A 14,991-nucleotide genomic window follows, 5' to 3' on the forward strand; every position below is an offset into this window, starting at 1 on the left:
AGGGGCTTAAATATACATCAAAAATATATTACACTACACGCACATCAAGTTTTTGGCGCCGTTGCCGGGGACACAAGGATTTTAAGAAAGTTAGGAATCAACGGCCTAATCATATTTTTATTTTTCTTTTTAATTTTTAGGATTTTTCTTAGTTTTTCAGCTTCTGCAGAGCTCAGCACGGGGTCGTGCCTGCTGAACACGCCCCCGTGCTCAATCATTGGAACTGGCAATCCTGTTTTAAGTCAGACAGTAAGCTGAACACGGGGCCGTGTCCACTCAACACGCCCCCGTGCCCAAGATTCTCTTACTGAAAACAGAACCGTTAGATCCCGGCGGTTGGTAATTTCTGACACAAACATGAGTGATAGTAATTCTTTTTACTTTCGGCACTCTTATGGTATGTGGTGTCGATTATGTGGAGGCGAACATGAGGAATTAAAATGTTACTTTCTAAATTATAGGCCCCACTATATAGACCCACCGATTCCTTGTAACCTTAACAGGGCGAAAGTAAAAATAAGCACTATCTCTCCCTCGAATGCGCCCAGCCAGATATTCTAGGGGAAATGCTCCTTGACGAGTTATTTCAACTAGAAGAACTAATTCTCAATTGGTCAAAAGAACTTAGGAAGGATTTTATTGATCCGCCCCAAGATGATGACCATGAGGAAACGTTGGAACCGCATTCCGACAACCTCGTTGCTCCCGAAATTACCTTCATACCTAGAAAAGACTTGGACGATAGTCGTCCCTGTGCCGATTGTGCCGTGAAGGACTCCCCATCGACTTCGTTCGATGCATACATAGACCTGAGCGATTCGGCATACACCTTCTTTAACGAGAGCCCGGCAAAGGGTTGGACTTGTCCACCTAGAATGAAAATAGGAATTACCCTCACCGATAACCTCTTGCGTTCTCGCCTTAGTATAGGACAATTAAGGTATCTTAGGCACTTTGGGGTTGTTCCAACAAATCAAGAACCACCCGATATAAATAAGCTCCTTAGGAGCAACAAACTCCATAAAACAGCCTCTCGACACGGGGCCGTGCCCGGTCAACACGACCCCGTGTTCACTCAGAAGATTCTCTGCTGATTTTGTCAGAATACGGACAAAATGTGTCAGGATTTTCTCTGCACACGGGGCCGTGCCCAGCGGACACGGGGCCGTATCCAGTGTGCTGTCGTTTTCTTTAAATGCAGCCTGATTCCTGCTCATTTTTGACCACTTCACTAAACAGAGATTCCTGGGATCTTCACATATACCCTCCTAGGTAAGTGCTAAAAGAAGGTTCCCAAGGACCATCTTGTCTTTTCCACTTTTGTTCATTTCTCCTTCTTTCAAAGGACCATCTTGTCTTTTCCACTTTTGTTCATTTCTCCTTCTTTCAAAAAATTTTCAAAACATCTCCTCCATAGAAGCTTGGAAGCCCCATGATTCCAATCTTCTATGAGAAGTTTGTAAGATTATTGGCTAAGGGTTCTTGTTTAAAGTTAGTTCCATAACTTTGTTTTAAATTATCTGAGCTTAAACCACAGTTAAAAGATGTTAAAATAATTTAAAACCCAAGAATCGCTAGACAAAAATCCTGCAGACAACTGAACACGGGGCCGTGCTCAGTGAGCACGGGGCCATGTTCGAGGTACTGCTCTGAAAAAGTTTAGTTATCGTCGGTTTCTTTCACAGAAAATGGCCAGCAGGAATACCGGATCATCTTCACGAAATAACCGAAATGGAAGAAGGTCGTCCACAGCAGAAGATTCCCTAGTAAACTATGTTTACGCTTTGAGGGAAGCCATAGACGAAATGACGGGAGTAGAAGAAGCATTAGTGGACCGTATTAATCATCTGACGGTAGGATTGGAGGGCTGTCTTCGAGAAGTAAACCTCCTGCACCAGAGGTTAAACCTTCTCGCTTCCCCGCCTTTGGTTCCCGTGATAACCCAAAGAGCGTGGAATGTAGTACCCGAGGTCATCATTCCGGCCGAATGGCACGCCATGCACCAAATGCCTCAACCAAGGGTGGTGCAAGGAGTCCCGGTGAGTGTTCCTCCTCAAGCCACTGAAGAGAATGAAGCTACCTTCTACCTCCCAAGGGAGATAGAAGAATGGCTTTGAACAACAACCGAGGAGCCGCCGGCTAAAGGGTGTTACTACATCGGGGAGCTATCCCCGAAATTTTCCTAAATAAGTAGAACCTTAATGATAACCTCATGTATCCCTTAGTTATTTAGCTAACTATATGTAATTCTCTATGTTTGCAATGATATGATGGTTTCTAAGATTGATGGTTATTAATGAATAAAACATACTCATGGTGGTAATGGATGAAAGAGGGAACGAGAAAAATGGACCCATGCACAAAGAACAGAGCAACCCGACACAAATCTCCATCACAGAAGGCTCAACACGGGCCGTGCCCAACCAACACGACCCCGTGCTGAGCCACCTGCAGAAAAACACCCAGTTCAGGTAACTGGACACGGGCCGTGTTCAGCGGACACGCCCCCGTGTCCAGGCTTCTGTCTTAATTCTTTAATTTCTGTTACTGGCACCTGACCACGGGGCCGTGCCCGGTCACCACGGGGCCGTGTCCAGGATGCCAGTAACATAAATCTTTGTTTTTTAACCCACTTTTACATATTCTAATCAACCGAAAATATTATTTTTGGACACATTAAGGACAATGTGTAATTTAAGTGTGGGGGGGATGCTAAAACCTTGAATTTTGCAAATCCTAAATACAAGCCTTACACAAAACTCTATTGGAACCGCTAAACACCCCAAATTTTTTACAAAAACTTTTCGTTTTTTTTTATTTGCTTGTCTTGGTTTAATTTGGGAATAACAAGTTCTAAAAAGGTTATATTTTTACAAATTTACAACCGATAGCGTCGTGATAACAAAGAACCAACATAAGAAAATTACGAAACGGCATAACAAGTCTAGTTAAAAATTCGATTATATATACTTGATCACATTAAAAACCCATTCCCACAAAAGTGAGTTTTGAGCCTTTATTGAGCATACAAATATACATCTTTAGACTAAATGCTCATTTTTTGTTTCTTGTGTGAATAGCCGCTTGGTTCTTACAACTCTAGAACTTGCCACGACGATACCTTCCCGGCCTTTACCAACTTAAACCCAAGTAAGTAAGTGATGGAGGCATTAGAACTAACCATATTTTTCTTTCTACACCATTATTTTTCATTTTTTTTTACCACCTACCCAAAATCCCCCTAGTTAGCCCCTTTGAGCCTAAACCTTTCATTTCATTACCCTAAAACCTTTTCACCCACCAAAAACCTTTTTATTTTTCACCCTTTATTTTAGTAACAAGCTCGGTTTTTCGTAAGCTCGCCATTTTATGTGACTTAAAAAAAATGATGATAAAGTCAAAAACAAACAAAAGCTATATAAAAGCTTGTTTGGAGAAATACTTCAAAATAAAAAGTCACTAAAAACAAGGTATGTCACGAAAACCGACGCTTTTTACGATTTTCGCCCTTTTACTAACCACTAACCCAACCACCCACCTTTAACCCAAGCCTAACCCTTCACCCAAAAAGTCCTCTTGATATTTACAAAGGTAAAAAGTTAAAAAGGAGGAGGATTGATTGCTTGGCAAGCCTATGGAAGGCGTAAGTTCCATGCCGCTCTCGAGTGATTCACTAAAAATTACACCTTCGGCCGAGTGTTGAGTGATCTCCCGTGAGGTATGTGAACTTGTATATAAATGGAATTTTAATAAGGCATGCTATGCCCGATAAGTAATTTATCTTATGAAACGTTCTAAATAAATCATAACGAATAGGATTGTAAATAAATAAAAATAAAACTTACAAAGATCTTGGATTCCCGACACTCTAGGACAAGCCAAAAACTTTCTCTTCTACCCATTCCATTTGGGAGTGTAAGCCACATTTAAAGAGTTTTGCTTGAGGACAAGCAAAAGTTCAAGTGTGGGGGTATTTGATGTGTGTAAAATGCAACATATAAATCACATCAATTAAGGCATAAAACTAACCCTTTTTAAGTACTAATGTTGGAAAAAGAGTGTTTTTGTCTTTCTTTTGTATTTTCAGGATGAAATGAGCTCAAATTCACAAAAGAAGCAAAAAGACAACTAATTCTAGCATAAATACAAGAAAAGGAATAAAAGTAGACTGTCCGGACCCTCAACGGCATCCTCCAAGGCAAAGAAGAGAAAGCAGAAGACTGAACACGCCCCGTGTCCAGCGGACACGGGGCCGTGCCCAAGAAGCAGCATAAAAGACAAACCTATAGAAGCTTCCATTGCCCACCACGGGGCCGTGTCCAGCGGGCACGGGGGCGTGGTGAAAGTACAGCAGGCGCATTAATTGTAATTGCGAATTACAATTAATGAGGAGAGAGAGTGTCAGACGGGCACGGGGGCGTGTCCAGCGGACACGGGGCCGTGCCCAGCCTTCTGTTCAGCCTATAAATAGGAGTGCTTGGTTTCATTCCATCTCATCCCTTGGCACACCACCTCTCTCACACTTCATCCACCACCCACCACCACCATAATACCATCATCCACCACCATCATCCATTGTCCATCGTAGAGTGTGTGAGTCGTCTCGGGATCCAAGATTGATCGTAAGAGTTCTTGACAATCAAGGCCATGTTTGCCTAAGTCTCTTACATCACTTGGTGAAGACAAGTGTTTAGTATAATACTTTTTATTTTTAATCTTTTGCACTTTTTATTTGGTTTTGTATTAATGACTTTAATAACTAGTTACTTATGTTGAAGGTGATCTTTCCTTATCGTTTGTCCGTGGTGTCTTGGCGTTATTTTACTGTCTATATAAAATAAAAGATTTTCACCATTCATATCTCCACGGTCTATATGGAGGTATGTTGGCTACCTGGTCGGGGGTTAAGGGAACGGTTTGGTAAGGGTCTTGCCCTTGTTCAGCGTTTAGAGGTCCTGCTTGGGACCTGGGTCAAATTTAGTAGGATCTCCTTCAATGCCCATAGGTATTGGATGGCGGGGATCCAAACTCTTTGACCCCCTCATAAGTTAACTACTATTAATACTATAACCCGGCTATTTAGGACTGTATCCCTGCTGACTCAGACTACTTAGCCGAGGGTAACGTCACCGCCGAAAACGGGGCCTACCACAATTTGCATTAATAACTTAATTCATTATCTTTCAATAATCCGACCCTTTAGGATTGTATCCTTGCTGACTCAAACTACTGCGTTGAGGGTAACGTCGCCTTCAAAAGAGGGGCCTACTACAATAACTAAGATAATCTCTTAAACAAGTGCAAAAGTGCGAAAATAATCAAAGGTTATACTAATACACGTGTCGGATCCAAGTGATTCATCTTGTCTATCTGTTTTTATTTTATTTTATTTTTCAGCATTTAGTTAGTTTTTATTTTCTTAGATTAAAACATTTTTCTCACTTTTTGATTTGATTAGACGTTGAGGATAAACCGGTATTAAAAGCTCTTGTGTCCTTGGACGACCTCGGTATCTTACCAACACTATACTACGTCCACGATGGGTGCACTTGCCCATATGTGTGTTTAGTGTTAGTGAATATCGTGTTTTATAAATTTAAAACTTGGCTAAAAGTGTAAAAAGGGGCTTAAATATACATCAAAAATATATTACACTACACGCACATCAAGCAGCTAAAGCAGCGTTGTCTCCATCCTTCTGCTTGATGTTCCAAAACTTGTCCTCCAGCTTTTAGCGTTCATGGGGAGGGCAGAATTCGTCCATCATGATGGCCTTCAACTCCTCCCAAGTCAGCTCATAAGCTGCATCATTTCCGCGCTTGTTTCGTTCGGCCGTCCACCAGTCTAGAGCTCGGGACTGGAAGACGCCTGTAGCATTGAGGGTGCGGAGATTTTCAGGACAGCCACTTTGGCGCAGAGTGACTTCAACTGAATCGAACCATTGAAACATGGCGGTAGGGCCATCTTCCGGTGAATTCTTTGGGTCCGCATGCTTTAAACTGTTTGAAGCTGAAACCAGTCTTGTTGGCATCCTTAGGAGCTTCAGTTCACGACTCGTCGGATGATTTACTGACGTTCTCATACACCTCGCTTACAGCTTTTGCCACACTCTTGGCAATGATAGCGGCGAGACGCTTGTCTCTCTTCTCTTGGCGAGTAAGATGGTGTCGGGATCCAGACGACATTGTCTGCAACAGACATTGTCACAGGACTCAACACAACATGATTGAATCTCACCTCACACGTCTACTACTTACTAAAGCTTAGAAATACGTCGAAACACGCATCACATAATCACATAAGCACAAAGTCACAGATTCACATAATCACAGAGGCACAGAAGCACGTAGGCACGTAGAGCACAACGACACATAAGCACAGAAGCACACACACATTTAATCACAGATGCAGTCAGAATACAGAAACCTATCATTCAAAGCTCGCGTGTCGTTCGTATATAGTGATTGCGTATAGTATATCGAATAGTATCGTATAATCGTATAGCATGTCGAGCATAGTATAGCGTATATCGTAGCATAGTATCGTCTAAGTTCGTAACGATTTGTTACCATTTTGAGGTAGAAGAGCAATGCGAAATCGTGTGTGTCGATCGAGGTGATAGCAAAAATCGAATAATCCTCAAAATTTCAAACATATAAACAGTTAAACACATATAACACATAAAAGCAACGAATCATCAGAGTCGGCGTCTGCGGGCTCAGAATCGAAAACACATAAAAATCGAGAGATAGATTGTCTGCGGCTACTAGACATTGACCACCCAAAGCGTTTCGACTATTCACAATAGACTTGTCGTCACTTTTAACTTTCGGGCTCACGTTGCTGCCTCGATTCTTGGGCATTCAACACGTATTCCCTAGGTCATACTCGTGAGTTCAGGTCGTTGGAGTCCGTCGAGGCTTTGGTGAGATGAGTAAAAGTTGGAATAAGTTGCCAAGGTTCGGGTTTCACCCCTGGCTTAGCAATTTCTTCCTTGTTTTAATAAAATTGAGGAGATTATTCATCAAAATATGGATTTCACTCCTGATTTGGTATAATTCTCCTCGTTTGTTATTGAAGAAAAGTAATGAAGAATCCTTCGATGGTTAGATAAAACAGCATTGATCCAGCAACTTAGTCGGGAGTTTACAGTTTTCACACCTGATCCTGACCAAATCGCCTTCTCATTATTGAAAATTCGAGTGTAGTGATAGTGCAGAATAGCAGGATTTAGCGTATACGCTTGGTCTGTTGGTTCCTAACTATAGTCTAGGTCTCTAAGACAGCGACCCGGACTAGGTCGTGTCTAGCCTAATTCCCTATAGTTATGGCTCTGATACCAATCTGTCACACCCCAACCGATGGCGGAATCATCGGGGCATGGCACTGAGCGAAACAGATTGTCCAGATGTTTCCATAACAACTATCATCACTATTTAGTTTAAATAACACGTCCCATACCGTGTCCCAAATAATAAAGCAAATTATTACAGATAACAACCAGTCAAATACTCTGTTCCGACAACTCAGATTTAAATGAATAACACAAATATTGTTCAAATGCTCCTAAAGACCCGGTCGGACAAGATCTACAGACAACTATGCTCTAGACGCTTGTTCCTGGCAGACAACTATTTGTTGGGGGGCTCTAGAGCTTTATTCTAGCCTCGCTTTCCTAGCAAGCAAACATCTTAAACACCTGTCACATACGTTAAAATAAAGTCAATACATATAATATAAAGGTGAGCATACAAGTTTGATAATAGAATAGTAGAGTTTGAATAGTTTACGCATAAAAAGCACGTACACAGAGGAAAACGAAGCATGTTAATTATCGACATGGATCTATCGATACCAATGACTGCGGGTTGACTGTCCGAGACAGTTCGCAATACATGATTACCACCGTAATCCATGCAAGTAATTGTCCTTAACAACCCCCGTGTGAACGGGTGTTGAGTCCAAACTATAGTACTACGTCGTTAAGGCAGGTAGACATCATTCCACGTGTAAACATAACAACAAGCATTCATTTAGTCACGTAATACATGCGAATCGGTTAGCGTTCAAATAATTGAGTAGTGTGATCGTTTGTGTTTTGATATAAGTAACGTATGTAACACCCAAAAGTGCTAAAAGCAAAAAGGGATCGAGTATACTCACAGCGATTGATTGATGGATTGAAGGGAGCGCTTGAGAGTAGGGTTAGCCTGAACAGTTCGATAGCATAACGATGAATACACGTAAAACGAAAACAAGGGATGGTGGGTCGAACAGCCTGGTCGATCGGACTGTAGGTTCGATCGGACGGGTTGTTCGTTCGGAGAACCAGTCCGTTCGGACAGTCTGTTCGGTCGGTTGGCTGAACCGATCAGATGGACTATTCGAGTGGATTGTTTCTTCCTTTGGAAAGGATGTGTTTATGTATGTTGGTTTGACCTTTTGAGGATTTTGTTGTAGTATTTGAGAACATTGAAGTGTTCTTACCTTTCAGGTCGATCGATCGAACGGGCCATTCGATCGGCCGGCTTAGCCGATCGGTTAGACACTTCAGTAGTTAGTTCTCAGCAGGATGTCATCTGATCGGATAGCATGTTCGATCGGATGGCACTCCAATACGTCGAATGAGTTGAAAATCGATTAAGGGTTGAAGCATAGTATCTCATGATCCAAAGAGTAATGTTTACCAATCAGTCGTTCGATCGGACATTACTTCGTTCAATACCATACTTCATGAAATTGTCAAATTGTGGGGCCATATCGGCTGGCCCGGTCGATCGGATGACATGTCCGATCGGCTGGGCCGTCCATTCGGACAGCCTAACCGTTCGGTCAGCATCCTGACTGGTCGGCCTGTTCGTCTAACACTTGGTCGTTCTGATTATTTGACGTTATATCGAGGTAGTTTGACAACGAGCTGAACCATGAAACTTTCATTCTTACTTGTTTCCCCTGCTCAGACAGGAATCACCCAAGTCCGGCCGGTGAACTGTTCGGAACGGTAGCTCAACATTTAACCCGGAATCGTTGAACCTCGTAGATAGAACCCGAATCTTGAACCACTCGTCCATTAGAATGATTGGTGAGTTGACTCAAGCTCCGTTTCTACTGGTTTTGAAGGCATTGAGTGTAAAAGAGTTGAAAGAAAGTTGAAAATCCTTCTTTCAATCCTTCACACCATGTAAATGTGTAGATCTGTGATAGATCTTAGTTTATTTATGTGGAAATCGGTCAGATCTAAGCTATTCATGGTGGAATGAGGCCAAAACATGATGTTCTTGAAGAACACCATGATGACATCATCCTAGAATGCCTAGATCTTGATGATTTCACGGTTAGAAATCAAAATTTGAAAGATAGAAAGGTGTGGGAATGTGTAATGATCAAGAAAGTACAAGATTTAGGATGAAAACTTACCGGAATCGGAAGAAATCTGAGAAAAGAAGGGGAGCACGAGCTGGTCGGTCAGAGAGTTTCAAAAAGTGGAAAGAATGACAATGACAGCCCTATTTATAGGCTTCCCAAAGAGGAAAGGGCTGGCCGATCGGCCAGGCATCCCGATCGGACAGCCTGCTCGATCGGACAGTCCATCCGATCGGCTGGGCTGTTCGATCGGCTGACAGCCTGATCGATCAACAGCCTGGTTCGAGTGTTCGGTGCGACGATTTTCGATATTTTGATTTCGATTGAAGATGATACGAATACGATAGAATTTCCTATTCAAATTACTTTTAGTCCCAACTACTATATCTAACATATAATCATCTATATCTCGCGTAATCATTTTTCCACCAATTGTCACAACTTGATTTTCGATTGAGTTTCGAGTTTCGATTCGATTGGTTCGATTGATCACCACACATTACATAAAGTAAACACGTGCAAGGAACACATAAGGCACACACACACGTATAATAACAACACCCAAAGTTCGCATAATTCGAGGTTCGAGTTCGATGATGGTTCGATCGGTTTGATTACTGATTAGTTAACTTTATCGCATTGTTAGTTCCTACTATTCAAAGTCGTAAATCGGTTCGCGTCGATAAACGTTCGATTACTTCTATTCTTGATTAACAGCACTTACTCCACATAATACAAATAAAACATAAATTAAACTAATTACAGTCGAAGAAGTCAAAGTTGACTTGGACTTTGACTTTGACTTTGACATTCGAAAACATGGGGTGTTACATCCGGTACTATACATATAAAAGTTTTGGCCCGCAATGATCATAATAGTGTATACTCAAAAAGAATAAAAAAAGGGATATACTTGATTTCGAATATCATCAACGATATATCAACAATGTAATAAAGTTACATATAGTATCAACGATTCTTTGGTTTTACGCCCCGCCGCAACGTGGAAGACCTAATACTAGTTTAAGTTATTTATAAAGCTACTCGATGATCAAATGACTGATGGACTAATTATACCACTAAAATAACTGATTATGTAACATATATTGTATTTAAAATTTATGAGAATGATGTTATAAAATGGTTACTCATAGTTACTATATAGATAAAAGATCAAATACAAATAACTATAATGTATAAAACGTACGAACCGAAGGTTGTGCTGAAAAAACGTGGTGGCATTTTCGTAATTATTAGTAATTATCAAAATTACTCTACAAATGATCCTGTAGAGTGATTTTGATCTTTGTAAAGTAATTTTGTAAAATGTTCTTGTAGAGTAATTTTGATCTTGTAGGGTAATTATCAAAATTACTCTGCATCAAAATTACTTTACAAGTGATTCAAAATTACTCTGCAAGTTTATCAAACAACATACAATTCAAAATTACTCTACAAATCATCCTGTAGAGTAATTTAAAGTAATTTTGTAAAAAAATAAAATTAGCATTTAGTTATGTGGTTTAGCTTTATGGTTTAATTTTTAGCATTTAGTTTTTTATATCGTAAGCTATAACGAGTGTCAGTATTAATATTATCAAAATCGATACCTGTATTCCTTTTTTTTTTTTTCAATTAACATAAAACACGTAGAGCTATCTTTTTCGATTACTATACCCATTATACAAGTTACCTTTGTGAAAATGGAAAAGATAAAAAAATAATAAAAAATCACCTAAGTCAAAGTGGGCCCATAAAGAATCTTTAGCACCCATGATTTACCCATCCCAAAAATAGTAACTTTTGTCAAGATTTCCTACCGTTAACTCCTCACAAACTCCCACACCCCATCATCATCTTCCTCATCCCCACCCTATTTTTCAAACACATCCCCCCCCAACGGCTACCTGCACACCAAAACCCCAACCCATTTATATCCATCCACCCAACACTCTTTCTTCCACAATTCTCCCAAAATCAATGGATACACCACCATCACCACCCTACACAATCACCACCCAACGATCAGCCCCTGAAAGCCGAACCAAATCAGCATCACGTCTGGCCCGAACCAATACCCAACAACCACCACCAACTCTATCTCTTGATCTAGTCTCATACTCACCCAACAACACTCTCTCTCCAAAGCCCCAAAACCCTCTTTCGGTCCGTGATCTCCTTCTTCTATCTCCTTCCCCTGCTGCTAAGAAACCGAAAACCCGACTAGATGTGTGTGAAGAGGTCTCTGATCCACACGGGTCTCGTAGACGCTGCAAGAACCGGTTTGCCAATGTGGGTTCACCTAGAAACAGTAGAAGATCGAGGAGGCGAGTCGAGGAGATTCGAGATGATAAAGATTCGATGTGTGTTGATGATTTGGTTGTTGCGAATAATAAGGTTAAGAAGAAGAGACATGGTGGTAGATCCAAGAAGGATAAATCGACTTCTTGTCCTTCGATTTCGTCCCCCAGTAAGTATGAATTTTTGTTTTAGTTTCGGGTTTTTTTGCTTCGAATCTCGTCTTGATTGCTTCGAATAGGGATTTTACTGGGCACGTTTGTTTGTATCTATGATTACGTAGGGATAATTACAATAAGCCCTAACTAATATATTTAATATAATAATTGTGTTATGCTTTCAGAGGCAAATGTGGATGGCGAAGATAATGATTACGGGTATGATTTTCATCGGATTGGGACACTGGTTAATGATCTGATCATGTGGAATGATGTAGCAAAATCAACGCTTTGGTTCGGGTTCGGGTCACTTTGTATCCTATCATCCTGTTTCACAACTGGTGTTAGCTTCAGGTAATTCATCCTCTTACGCCTCTTTCGGTTCTTACAAAATTTCAATTTTATCAAGGATACAGAATAATGAAAACCGCATAATATATTGTACATTATTGATCAACTGTATATAGGAATACAATGAAGATGTTATAGATGTTACAATAAACCGGAACTAAAGTGTTTTATCTTTGTTTTCAGTATGCTTTCTTTGGTATCTCAATTGGGTCTTCTCTGTTTGTGTGTTTCGTTCATCTCCAACACGATTGCGCAAAGGTCAGAAAGATAGTTTACTATCAAAATCTTTTAAATTGATGGACAATAATCTGTTCTTTAGTAACCTTATGAGTCACAAACTTGCAGGAATGGGATTGAAAGCAAGAGAGAACTAAAGCTCAAAGAAGAGGATATTCTAAGAGCTGCTAGAGTTATACTTCCTGCAGTAAATTTTGCAATCTCAAAAGCCCGAAAGATGTTTTCGGGCCAACCATCCACGACCCTTAAAGTAAATCCATGTTTTAACCGTTTCACTTCAATTTACATTTTACTTAATGCATTGCTATAAGGTGTTAAGGAACATGGTTTATGCTTTCAGGTTGCACCATTGTTGCTTCTTGGATCCGAATATGGTCATATTGTAACACTCAAGAGGCTTTGTGCACTTGGTAAGATAAATTTCGACACGCGTTTATCAATGGTGTGAAAGACTGAAAGCTTACATTTTGTGTTTTCGTCTTTTAGGATTCTTTATCTGCTTTACGGGCCCAAAAGTGTACTCATTGTACTCAAACCAAATATGCAAGAAAGGTAAGATGGAAAAATTGTAATTAATTTAATCTAGAAGCTATGTAAATACACTTTTTTATATTCTAAGTGTATATGAATCAGGTGAGTGCCTGAAAACTTGGATAATGGAAACATGGAGTGGTTGTTCTCACAAGAAAATAGTTGCAGCATCAGCAGCCACAGCCTTTTGGAATCTGACTTCCATTAGAACCCGAATTTTCGCAGGTGTGTTAATGATTTTTTTTTTTTTATGGAAGTTAAGTTTAATTTGACCATAAAAGTCAAAATCAATGACAATAAGATATTGACCGGTTTAGTCTGCTTATATGTTTGCAGCATTCATATGTTTGGTGATCTTTAGATGGTGTAGACAAGAGTTGACATGGAAAGTGGAAGGTGAAGAGGAAAGTCAACAGCAAGAGAAGACGTTGACTTTGGTTGAAAATATGGAAGTTGACTAGAAAATTGAATTTGTTTTGTATCCCGTGTAAAATGTAAGATATCTTATATAATCCTTGTATGGCTTTCAAATTATATGAATTACTTTCATATAATTATTACTTGTCTTACTTGACTTTTATAACCTGTTAAACTTCAAAAATTTATAACCAAAAGTCTCAATAACTACCATACATTGTATGTAGAGCTTATTTATTTATTTAATTTTTTAGTGTTGAAGTTAAAAATAATCTATATACGGATCGATCAAGTGTTTTGGAATTATGAAGGGAATTTGGAAATATAAACGCTTCGTTGTAGATCTGTTTGACACTCATCACAACAGTAAAATCACAATAGCGGGCTAGATGCATCGTTATATAGGATCACATTCTCTTAAGGGGCATGTCATGTGAAAATATATATACTATATAGATATATAGATGCTATAAAATGATACAAACACAAAGAAACAAGAGCCAGTGTCAAATTGTCAATTATCAGTTTTAGACCTACAACTACTTCATGGGCTACCCCTCAACCCAGTCTCCGTATCATTTTCATGTCAAATTGTCAATGATCAGTTTTAGACCTACAACTACTTCATTAGAAGGGGTAGCACGGAGGTCAAACAGTCTCTGTATCATTTCGTAGTGTAAAAAAATTAAAAATTGCGGTTTTATACCACTGAGGTCAAACACCATTAGTTTTGATGGTCATGTATATCTTCAAAATAGCAAGAACAGTACACATTTCCAGAAATGGCATTCTCATGAACCTGTAAACATATCAAAGTAAAGGAAGTTCAACAGCCTTTGAAGCAGCCATGAATCCATCAATGTTGAGATAAAAAAAAAAAAAAAACAATACCACTATTAAATGTGTGCATCATTGGCAAAAATTTACAAAGAGAAACTCAAAGATTCTACCTTTTGGTTTTGAACTTCAAAGTATATGCACTAGTGTTACCATAAATTTCTGAAACTTAAACAAAATACATATTATTAAATGGTAGTCTACCTGATGTTGAAGCTACCCTGCAGCTCTTTTTCCAGGACACAGCCTCGACCTGTGGTAGAGCTAACCCTTTACTTTAGGGGTATCCCAAAAAAAAAATATCGTACAATCATACAATAATAAAGAAAAGATAAAAAATAAAGGTAAAACAAAGGGTCAAGTTATTCTACAAAGGCTTCTGATTGTAAGAAGTGTAAGAAAGATTTATAGAGTGACAGGTGTTCAATAACCTAAAATTAAATCCACTATATCACCACCCAAAACCTAAACCCCCACCCCCACCCCACCCCACCACCACCCAAAAACCTAACCCCCCCCCCTATTTGTGATGGGGGAGGGGGGTGGGGGGGGTTAGGTTTTTGGTGGTGGTGAATGTTTAAGTTTTTTTTTTTTTTTTGTAGTGGGTTTTTTTAGGTTATTGGACACTTGTCACTTTATAAATCCTTCTTACACTTCTTACAATTAGGATCTTTTGTATTTGATCCTAATCCGTAAAACAAATACCTAATAGACTTGTCCTCTTCTTTTTTTCATAGCTTGGAATAGTTCCATCACGTCGTCGTCTTTTACTTTATCAAAAGTTTCTTTTTCGACCTCA

General features: G+C 39.7%; 1 protein-coding gene across 1 annotated transcript; it reads left to right on the plus strand.

The window, feature by feature from the left end:
* Positions 1–11,221: 11,221 nt before the first annotated feature.
* LOC110864888 (reticulon-like protein B17) lies at positions 11,222–13,546 on the plus strand. Its single transcript, XM_022114041.2, has 8 exons — positions 11,222–11,833; positions 12,005–12,173; positions 12,354–12,428; positions 12,516–12,657; positions 12,748–12,817; positions 12,894–12,959; positions 13,041–13,163; positions 13,275–13,546. Exons 1-8 carry the CDS (start codon positions 11,344–11,346, stop codon positions 13,397–13,399), a joined length of 1,260 nt encoding a protein of 419 aa, XP_021969733.1. The 5' UTR covers positions 11,222–11,343; the 3' UTR covers positions 13,400–13,546.
* Positions 13,547–14,991: the final 1,445 nt, after the last annotated feature.

Source organism: Helianthus annuus, chromosome 6 (assembly GCF_002127325.2).
Source record: "Helianthus annuus cultivar XRQ/B chromosome 6, HanXRQr2.0-SUNRISE, whole genome shotgun sequence".
Lineage (NCBI taxonomy): Eukaryota > Viridiplantae > Streptophyta > Magnoliopsida > Asterales > Asteraceae > Helianthus > Helianthus annuus.